The sequence below is a fragment of the Pollicipes pollicipes genome, unplaced genomic scaffold, assembly GCF_011947565.3.
Source record: "Pollicipes pollicipes isolate AB1234 unplaced genomic scaffold, Ppol_2.1 Scaffold_6686;HRSCAF=7923_pilon_pilon_pilon, whole genome shotgun sequence".
Lineage (NCBI taxonomy): Eukaryota > Metazoa > Arthropoda > Thecostraca > Pollicipedomorpha > Pollicipedidae > Pollicipes > Pollicipes pollicipes.
This window is the reverse complement of record NW_023596921.1, coordinates 591,066-602,214: the sequence shown is the minus strand read 5'-3', so window position 1 is coordinate 602,214 and position 11,149 is coordinate 591,066. Positions and strand designations below refer to the sequence as shown.

Here is an 11,149-nt window from a genome sequence, read left to right as displayed (position 1 = left end):
CCAGCCGCTCGGCTGATCACTCCGGGTACGGGTCCAGCCGCTCGACCGAACACTCCGGTACGGGTCCAGCCGCTCGGCTGAAAACTCCGGTACGGGTCCAGCCGCTCGGCTGAACACTCCGGTACGGGTCCAGCCGCTCGACCGAACACCCTGATCCTAGGCACAGGCCGACTGATCGACCGAAACAGCAGGTGGAAGTTCGGCAGACGGGTCGAAAACTTAGAGCGCCTGGAAGTCGTTTTGCTAGCTGCATTGGCCATTCGGGATTGAGTGATCCTTCGTGGTTTTAATGCTCTTTTTTGGCTTATCTGGTTTGGTAGTTTTGCATTTCTTTGATTTATCGGTCTGCTGTACCTCAGTCGGCTGCATTTACCAACTAACGAAATTCGAATTCAGTCACCTGTGGTGGGGTGACATCGAGCCGCCTTGAACGCTCGCTGTTCGCCCCTGACTGGAATGGCCTGCGCCCGGTGGCAGCGAGTGTACCACAGGCCAGGTGACGTCAGAGGGCCAAAGGTTGGGTGACGTCAGAGAGCAGGACGGACCGTACCAAGCATCACGGCACTTTAATCCTTCGCTCCGAAATTTCACGATCTAGCGATAGGGCATGACTCATGCCTCAAACACTCCTGTAGTGTGGGCCCTGGTGTCAGAAAATCGTCCAATGAAAAGGGTTGTACAAAATCTGAATAGAATATCGAGCGCTCGTTCCACTATCCCCGTATGTGAGCCTTGTAGACTTGGCCTTTTAGTCCCTCATAGCCTCCTTTTAGCCGTATGTGTCCGCGTCTTACACGTTCATCTGACTGCACTTTTCCTCAAAAGCTTGCCACGCACAAGAGGCTAGCTCGTTAGCTGTTGCACACACAAAATGTAAAAAAGTCAGCTGGAGAAATTCCAGCTGTAGGGGACAAGGTGTTCTTCTGCGATCGCGGAGACATGGACGCGACGATTGCTGAAGGCTGTTATGTGTTGCTCGTCCTAGCTTGACCGATGTTCAAGAAATGGCTTTTAGCGGCCCTCTTAGAGCATGCCTTCAAACGTAATTTCGAATACTTAGTGTAAATGGTGTCGGTTCACAACCTGCAGTGCACGCCAAGTGACAAGACGTTTGTCAGCAGCGGGCTGTCTCAGCCGGCGGCGAGGCAGCCGGTGCATCGTGCCCGCCTTCCGTCCGCTCGAGCGATGTCTGTCCGCGGAGTCCGGCGACGAGTCCGCTATCACGAAATACGTTTTTTATCGACACAGCTGGCGACCTAAGTCGTGTGGAGCCAGTGCTGAGCCATTTCCAGCTCCTGAATGGTGTCGAATATGGGACCACTTGGCTGACGCTTAATGGCGGGTGGTACACCGGTAAACCGGAGAGTGGTTCAGTTGTATTTGTAGAGCTGTTCTTTGAGGTCGTTGCAGGGCACCCGCCGTCCGGGGCCATCCACTACTAAATGCGGAAATGTCCTCGCTGGCTTTGGGAACGCGCGACAATGTCAATATTAGCGGTGACTGAAGGCTGACGTTTTGTGGAAGAGGCGAGGTTGAAAAAAAATTGAATAATGGTGGGCGGACCCTATCCCGAACGATGAGTCGGTCAAAACCAATATTTCTGAAGGCAACGGGTAAGCATTGAACGTTTAGGTAGAACGATATTTTTACGTTGTAATGTCGCGTGCCGCTGGGACAGCCAGCGCTGCTGTATGGGTGTTCCTCCTTTCACTGGTGACCACTGACCCTGGAGTTAACTCTCCGTCGCTCCCCCTGAGGACGTGCCAGGCTGTCCTCATGAGCACAAGTAGCGACTTCTGCAGCAGTCGCCTTTGTCCAGCTGTTTGCCGCGCAGTCTGTTGCTGATCCCGAACCCCACGCTGTACCCAGTGATGCCATGTACAGAGTTGCCTGGTGGCCGCCTGGGGACGCGCCTCTCGCGGCCGGCGAGCCACGTCTGGGCGCCATGCTTCGCAACAGCGGGCCGTGCCTTCACACCCTCCCCCCTCCCTCCAGCCTCCCCCCCCCCCCTCCAGCCCGTCTGACCCCACGCCGCCCCCGGCCGCTGGCAGGTACGTGCCGGGTCAGATCGCGCTGCGTGCTGACGTCATCAGCCACCTGAACATCAGCCGGGTGACACCGGCCGAGGGCGGCCTGTACGAGTGCGTGGCCAGCAACGTGGCCGGCACGGCGCGCCACGCCGCCCGGCTTAACGTGTACGGTGAGTGCGGCGGGCGCGGCGGCCGGGCGCTGCCGGCGGAGCGGGACAGGTCAGGGCAGGATACGAGCCTCCGTCGGGCCGGCGGATAGGTGGCGTGTCCTGCACCGGACCGGCGGGCTATGCCCTCCTGTGCCCCCCCCCCCCCCCCCCTCCTAGTCGACACGCCTCGGTTTTGTCCATCTGGCACACTCAGAGATGTGTTCGTTAAATGGATCTTTCGAGGATCTCCTGGCGGGCCGGTCGTATTTGTGTACTTTCATGTGAGTTGTAGGGGATCATGCTGCACAGCAAGAGATAACAAAGTCAGGTCTGGTACTTTATGATTGATCTACTGATCTATATGACTTTATGTTCTGGCGTTGGTTGGAGATCACCAGAAGACTAGATAGCTGCTACGGAGCACAAGATGAGGCAGACTCAAAACTTATTCCTGAACAAAACAAATAGCATGTGACACCGAACAAACCAAACATTGTGATATCAACATGTTCATGTCGTGGCAAGGCACCAGCATGCAGTCAACACAGACGTGTGACACTGCACCCTGCCTGGAAAGCGCTTTGCTGGTAGCCCCTCCGAATATCTGCTGTTTGTGTTCCTCTGGCACCAGCCGATGCGGGTGTGAAATACAGACCTGACATCGGCTTGCTGCCGGAGATAGGACTTCGCCAGTCGGATGGTGACGATGCCAGCACCTCACCAGTCGGATGGTGACGGTACCAGCACTTCACCAGTCGGATGGTGACGGTACCAGCACCTCACCAGTCGGATGGTGACGGTACCAGCACCTCGCCAGTCGGATGGTGATGGTACCAGCACCTTGCCAGTCGGATGGTGATGGTACCAGCACCTCGCCAGCCAGATGGTGGCGGTACCAGCACCTCGCCAGTCAGATGGTGACGGTACCAGCACCTCGCCAGTCGGATGGTGGCGGTGCCAGCAGCAGAAGAGGCCCGTCTGGAAGACGGCTGACAGGCGCCCAGGCGCCCACTCATTGCTATGCATTCCACCAACAGCTGCGGAAAATATGCTGCCAAATGAAGTTTTCCATCTGGACGGTAGTTCAGGACTTCGCGCAACTTTGGGAATCAGGTCGCCCTGTGACGGGAATTGTACAAAGCACCTACGTATATACCGCAGACTAAGGAAGTTGTGAATCCTTTTGAGAAGAGCAAAACTTGCTGAACATCTCCGGAATCCAATGAGCTAGGTTTTGCGCACAACGTGCGGCTCTGATCATTCATCAACGGAGAGCATTACGTTAACATTTTCTAATGTGGTGTGCTGTGTTACAGTCTGGTTATCTTTTGACAAAGGGCTGATTTCCGCGAACCATCGTCAGCGTAGAAATTGGGGTTCGGTACCAGGCCCCTGAAACCATCCTAGACTGCAAGCGTGGTCCACGTCGCTAGATTTAACATGCTTTAGAGGTAATCTTAGCTCACACAGATAACCTGTCATGAATCACAGCCGTTTCCTCCTTCCAATCATATCATTTGCTATCGTCTCAAGAGCACATATTAGTTCACGTTTCACCACACACAACACGCATTCCATCACGGCCACGAGCCAATCTCTGGCGCGGACGTGAGCGCCGCCTGCCCAGCCAGCCGGCGCCGAACAGACCCGGCCGGCGGCCGCGCCTGCCGCGTGCCGGCCGACCGCTGGCGCCAACGACGGCTGAGCGCGACGCTCGTGTCGTTTGTCGGCCGAATCCCCGGCCGAAACGGTCGCTCGGCGGTCCATTTTGCATGAGTCATGACTGACAGTGTCGCCGCGTGCGGCACGGCCACCGGCCAGCCGCGCACGCCGCGCACGCCGTGGTTGGGGTCACAGCGTGCGCGCGGCGGCGCTCCGACCTGCACGTGTGTGGCTGCGCGCTCGCGCAAGGTGAGTTGGTCGGTCAAGACGCTGCAATAGATGAACAAAGGTCAAAACGGTGCCGCTATGCCGAAGTCTGTCGGCATGCAGTCCGTCAAACCTTTGCCGCTCCCCTCCTTATAGTTAACCCGTCTTTCATCCCATCTGCCATCCATCTCATACCGTCTGGCGTCCTCTCTTGCCCTCCAGCTGACATCGTTGCTCCCCTACCCTCCAGACGCCCCACCCTGCCCCCCGATGGCTCTCGGTCGACCTTCGCCGCCCTCCAGCACCCCTGGGTGGATCCTGCGCATCCAGACGGCCGATTCTCAGGCGGTGGCGGGGCCAGGTGACATACTGCGCCACTAACTGCCGTCGGCGGGCGCGGCGATAGCTGCGCGCCATGATCCGCGCCGCTGAGTGATGCGCGCTGGCGCCGGCCGGACGGCGGGCTCCCACGCTGCCCTCAGCGCCGCCGCGGGCCACGCAGCGACCCTCATCCGGCGCCGTCAGGCCGCTCGTGACGCTGCCAGATGCGGCAGAATATGACGTCACACGGACTTATGTCGGATTTACCTGATTGGTGGATGACAAAGTGCGGTGTCCTGCCGTTAGCTGGTGGATGAAAGGAGTCCCAAGTAGCGGTCTTTTGGAAGATTTTTGGACTGTTTTCCCAAGAATTATGTGCCTTTCCTGGATATTTTTACTTGGAATGCGGGCACAAATTCCTTTAAGTTCCCCTGCCTGTACATCCTCGTCAGCGCCTGCTGCCGACTCCTGACTTCATCGCTTAAATACGCACGCTTGCAGTAGCTCTCTCGGGATCTGTCATCGATGACATTAGTTTAGCATAAATCCAGACATGTTAATTACAGCCATTTAAATACAGCAGGCAGCAGCGAGTGCACAGCACATTTAACCGCTAAAGCCCGATACCCGACGGCTGCACGCCCGTAGGACATCAACGCCACACGCTGCTCGCATCGAGCCTTATTTGGAAAATATAGCGCAGGCTCAACAGCGGTTGGCTGCAGTGTGGCTGACTTCGGCGGCCGATGGGAATAAATAAGATTTCGGCGAGCGAATGCATAGGCGGTGGAACAATGGGCTCCCCGTCTGCTGTAAACCCCGACGCCCTTCGTCATGAGGCATGACGTTGCCTTTCAACAACGCACTCGCTCCTAAAGCGTGACGCTGTAAGCTGGATACGTCACACAGTTCAAAAATGTTTGGGAGCGCGCTGTTCAAAAGAAAGTAGTTGTTCACGTGAGTCCTCGAATATGAATGGGATTGGTGGGCAGCCTGATGCTTGATGTTTTGTTTGTACCACGACGTAACAACCACGAAGTAAGAAGTGGGCGCTTATGTGGGTATCTGAGCAAACAAAAAGCTACTTGGCGGGTGCTGAACGCATTGATATATGTGTTCATATAATGATTGTAATATGTGTTCAACAAACATCACATCCCGGTGCAGTCGCGGAGTCAAACGATGTTCTCATATGGCCTACGCCTTCCTTTGTCACGGGCACCGCGTTCCATTTCGGCAATCCACTTGGCATCCGTGTGATGAAAGCAACACTTCTGGACCCGACTAAACCATGTCTAGCCCGGCATTCCGCCGCGAGTTGCCGCCGCCGTGCGAAGTCGACCCATCTCACGTGCCGTCAGCGCACTCAGCTCGATGGCAAACTTCACCCTCGCCGCGCGCGCGGAGCGAGCCTGCTCGCGTTCACGACGGCTGCCCAATCAGAGACGAGTACCCGCTGCAATAAACATTGGGACCAATTGCGCCTCCTGGCAGAGCGGGTGCACTTTGGACATCCGCCGCCACCGCGTTTGGGCGGGGAGCTTTGGTTCCGGACGGCTGAGACGGCTTCTGACGGCTTTCTTAGTTGTACAGAACTTGAACCGATTCAGTCTTGGACGGTGCAATAAGTGCAATTCTTAGTACACATCCAGATAGGGATCTAGGTCCATCCCTACATGTTTTCCGATGAGTATTCGGACTGTCGTCCGCGTGTGGTCTGTTCTTGAAGTACCGTTTCGGTCAGTTAACTCCCCGGCCGTCGTCGGGTGATATTCGACTGCGTACCCTAGTTTAAATTCAACTTTAATTATGAAATGAAACGCAGGTGCTGGCTAAAAAGGAAGCCATTTTGATAAGGAGGATATTGCATAACGTCCTGTTTCTCGCAGTAAGCGGATTTTCAGGGCGCATCAACTGCGGTGGTTTCTGTCTCTAAAAAATCACTTACTTTTGAATACCAAAATAAGTGTCATGTGCCTCCGTTGGCACGATATGGGACTTGCCTTGCCTGACACGTCTTCTGTCACGAATTCGTGGTCTTCACTGAGTGTGCGCAGGCTCTTCATTATTCCAATTGATCAATATAGTCTTGTTCTTTCGTGTCACCTCTGCTCGGCCCAGCGCGTCCGTGCTTTATCCAGCTTGTCTCTGCTCTGACCAGCTTGCCTCTGCCCTGACCAGCTTGCCTCTGTTCTGAGCAGCTTGCCTCTGCCCTGACCAGCTTGCCTCTGCTCTGAGCAGCTTGCCTCTGCCCTGACCAGCGTGCCTCTATCCTGACCAGCTTGCCTCTGCCCTGACCAGCTTGCCACTGCCCTGGCCAGCTTGCCTCTGCCCTGACCAGCTTGCCTCTGCCCTGACCAGCTTGCCTCTGCCCTGACCAGCTTGCCTCTGCCCTGACCAGCATGGCTCTGCTCTGTTCGGTATGTCTGCGCTCTCCGTCCGGGGCCGCCCTCCTCCCATCGCGGTGCCCGATCGCTCGGTAAACACAGGCCGGCGCTTGGTCGCCCCAGTAACAGCGCCAGTCGCCGCCGTCCGCTCCCTTGCTCCAAGTGGGCGCCATCCGAAGCGGCGGCTATAAACGCCCGGCAAAGATGGCCTCCGGAAATGACCGCCGCCGGCACAGTCGGTGCGATGCGAACTGCCACGCTCCGGGACGTGCGCAGCGGCGCTCTTAACACTGGTGGTGCGCTCAAGCACTCCGGCTGCGAAACGTGCTGTTATCGTGTGGCAAGGTCAGGCGGCTGGAAAGGCGCGCAAGGGCTACTTTATGTGTATTGTGCGGCTGTGTTTTCGCGAGATGTGTTTGCTCGTTGCGAAATGTGTTAGATACCAATTGCTTCTATCCTTCTTGTGAGGTTGCATTCACGGCAATGCGAGCAGATGGGATAGTCATCACATCCGCGTGGAGCGCATGTCGGTATCGTAAAAGTTCTCTCGCAGGTGTGCGAGATGCGCGAAACGTCGTGTTACTACAGTGCTGCAGGACTGTCGCCTGATGCAATCAACACGTCTGTTATTGCATAAACAGTACGTCTGATAGGCAAAGTCACATTCATCTCACCGAAATGATGGCACAACACGTGTTGCTCTACTGCTTTCTGGGACATCGTTCGCAATGATGTTTTCGAACGCAACTTCCGGCGGTTTTGCTGAAGCCTGAACAACCTCACTAACGTATGCGGCGCTGTTTCCTTTCAGGCCCGCCCGTGGTGCGTCCAATGGGCTCCGTATCAGCTGCCGCCGGCACCAAGCTCACGCTGCGCTGTCCCGCCGGAGGTTACCCCATATCGAACATCACGTGGTCGCACGGTGAGCGCCATCAATTATTTAGCCGGCTCCGTGGTGGCGCCACTGCGGTGCTGCGTCAGATGTCAGGCAGCTTCCAGCCGCTGCCGGCGCTGAAGAAATGTGCAGCCTTCTCGGGGCTTGGGCAGACACCGGGGCTGTCGGTCATGGGTAGACGCCGGGGCTGTCGGGTCTTGGGCAGACGCCGGGGCTGTCGGGTCTTGGGCAGACACCGGGGCTGTACGGTCTTGGACAGACGCCGGGGCTGTCGGGTCTCGGGCAGACGCCAGGGCTGTCGGGTCTTGGGTAGACACCGGGGCTGTACGGTCTTGGACAGACACCGGGGCTGTACTGTCTTGGACAGACGCCGGGGCTGTCGGGTCTTGGGCAGACGCCGGGCTGTCGGGTCTCGGGCAGACACCGGGGCTGTCGGGTCTCGGGCAGACACCGGGGCTGTACTGTCATGGACAGACGCCGGGGCTGCCGGGTCTCGGGCAGACGCCGGGGCTGTCGGGTCTTGGACAGACGCCGGGGCTGTCGGGTCTCGGACAGACGCCGGGGCTGTCGGGTCTTGGACAGACGCCGGGGCTGTCGGGTCTCGGACAGACGCCGGGGCTGTCGGGTCTTGGACAGACGCCGGGGCTGTCGGGTCTCGGACAGACGCCGGGGCTGTCGGGTCTTGGACAGACGCCGGGGCTGTCGGGTCTTGGACAGACGCCGCAACTGTACGGTCAGGTCGGCGCGTCCCGAAGTGTATGGTACGGGGCCGGACTGAGGCGGCGGGTTCTCCGGCCGGCGTGAGGTGAGAGGGTGCTGTGAGACCGCTCTAAGGTGGGCCAGAACCCGACTTCCAAGCTGCTGGCTTGGGGGCTCCATAGGCAATCGAGTTAGTTTATTGCGCGGAGGACGAGCGGAAACGAGGCGGGGCGACAAAACACCGCCGCTGGGCGAGCATAACAGCGTGAAACGCTGAACAGTGGAGGACGTAATTGGTTTTAAAGCGAAATAGAGACGTCTCTGCTATCCAACTTAAGCTGAGCGGTCGTCGTGGGTTCAGCCGCGACCGGGGGTGACGAGGGAGTGGCCGAGACGTCTGTGAGAGGTTTGTCTTGACGTCTGTCGTGACCACTCAGTCCCGACCTCGACTAGGAGCGGGGCTGTGGCCTCTCGTGAGCGCAGCGATATCGACTGCGGGATCCGCAGTGTTGTTGGCGGGCAAACCAAGCCCGTAAAACCGGCCCCAAGTACCCTGCGTGTTCGCCGGCGGGAGAGTGGTGAGAGGTCCTGTCGGCCACCTTTGCTCCAAACGTGGGCGTGGTCGCTGCGGCCGCGCTCAATCGCCCCACCCCCACCCGTTCCCAGCCTCATGAGACGCGGCGCCCTGCGGAGCGACCCCAGACGCAGGGTCGGGCCGGCGGCGCCTCGACCGAGCCGACCGACTACCCCTACCCACCTGATGGCTGCCGGCACTCCACCGGGGCTGTTAGCGGGATCTGAGGGCACGCACTATTAAATTAGGCCACGCTCGGCGAGCCGCCGCTAATTAGCGAGAGCTGGTCGTCCGGCGGGCCCGACCGGCAGCTATCCCGTGGGAGCAGCGCGCGCGCCGCCGCCGGCGCGGAGCGGGCGGCGCAGGGTGGCTGCCACCAGCGGGGGCGTCAGAACGGGCCGTAAGTGTCTGCTCAAATCCTTGCTGGGGTAGCACGGGTCGTGGGCACGCTAATGGATAGGGGATTAAAGCGAGGTGGCGGCTCGGCAAACAGTGTCGCCGCAGTAGCTGTAAATCCCCGTCGTAAAGCACCAACAGCTCAGTGGATTCCAGTGACACACTTCAGGCTAGCTCAGTGGCTTTTAGTGTCGATTTCATTTGGTGCAATCCTTTCAAAAGCATGCAGACTGTAGCAGCAGCGGAGCCGAACATTGGCCGTTTTCCATCAGGCCCGGAGCTGTCAGCGGCCGTCAGGCGACAAACGTGGCGCGCGGTCACGTGGCGCGTCCGGGCTGGTCCATGACGGCGTGACGGCCGTCTGACGGCTGTGGAATGTTTCATTTCGCTGGCCGGGAGGACGCTGGCGGGCGGCGGGAGGGTGGCGCCCCGGTCGGCCCGCAGCCGGCCGGGAGCCGCTCACCAGCCGGGAGGCGACAGGTCAGCAGCGGGACAGGGTGTCCTGCAGACAGGTGCGGGCGGCTCTGTCGACTGATGGCGTCGCGGTAGCCTGCAGCGGCGGATGTGGCGCGGAATGTTGAAGCTGCTATGCCCGGCTGGCGGCGGTGCTTCCCCACTGGTTGATGGAGATAGCTCCTCCTGCTGAACTAGACAGCGGTCCCGATGGCTGGCAGGGGCGAAACGACGCTCATCGTGAAACTCGGCAGTCCCGCACGCTCTCAGATCAGCGAAACACCCTGCAGTCAGGTAGACGACGACTAACAGTGCACAGCGGCGTCATCGAAGGCCTTACTAGACAGCGCGCTCTGCGGGCGCACCGAAATAACCTGTGTTCCATTGAATCAGCCCTGGAAATGTTCCCATGATGCAAGGGTGCAGTTTTGCAGTATGAGTGGGGGTGGGCGGGGCGACTTAATCGTAAAATGGATGAAACATATCCCCAAAATTCACTAACAAACGGATTTATCCTTCAAGCTGCGGGCTGGAGCCCGCCTCCCACCAGAAAGGCTGGGCAAGAAACTACACCCCAGCCATGGTGGCCTACCTGTTAGATATCTGAGCTCGATGAAGCTGGTTCCGCAGCGCTGGCAGGCGTGAGCTTCTCAACGTGAAATGACGCAACGAGGTGGATTTTATCAATGGCAACCTCTGCGGGCGCACACATCTTGTGATGCGGCCCGGGATGATGGAACACCTCACCCGCGCTTTGACCCCACGAGGCCAGAAGGAGGACCAAACAGGGCTTGCTCGCGCCGACTGCGCCTGGTTCTGCCGACACCGCAGCACTCTCAATTTGCATTTAGATACACTATGAATCCGCGACCGGCGCGCTCATCCCGCGCCAGAGACGGCAAGACGGTGAGCATAGTTGTCATGCATGCCACGGGAGCCGACGACGGCAATGTACGGATGCCGGAGTAGTTGGCGCTCGGTGGAATGTTTTGATGGTTGAAGCGACGGCTGAACTCCAGCCGAAGTGCTGGAGAGGAGCTGCGATGCGTGTCCTTGTTGGCCTCCGTCGCGCACCTGGCGTTATGGAAAGAGGATCATGCTGACGACAGTCGTGCTGGGCGTACTTTGCACCATAGAGCAAAAAGCGTGCGAAAATCATGTGAGCATAGACAAAGAACACCCAGCAGTAGCGACGGGTATCACTCGATAGAGCACTGGGGGCCGCGCAGTAATAGCAAAAAGCGCATATCTATGTGGAAAGCGACGCAGTGCACATCAGTGTTCATCATTCACTGGGTAACCATGGCGTACTGAGCCGCCTATCAGGCAACTACCTCCGTACCACTCAACTGCAGTTTATGCACCGTGCAACTCGG

General features: G+C 58.3%; 1 protein-coding gene across 1 annotated transcript in view; it reads left to right on the top strand.

The window, feature by feature from the left end:
- The window catches only part of LOC119107246 (Down syndrome cell adhesion molecule-like protein Dscam2), a 170,112-nt gene that overhangs the window by 109,231 nt on the left and 49,732 nt on the right, over positions 1-11,149 (top strand). Inside the window, exons 13-14 of the mRNA XM_037230662.1 lie at positions 2,052-2,200; positions 7,568-7,678. Coding sequence (XP_037086557.1) covers positions 2,052-2,200; positions 7,568-7,678 — 260 coding nt within the window. The remainder of the gene's footprint in view (positions 1-2,051; positions 2,201-7,567; positions 7,679-11,149) is intronic.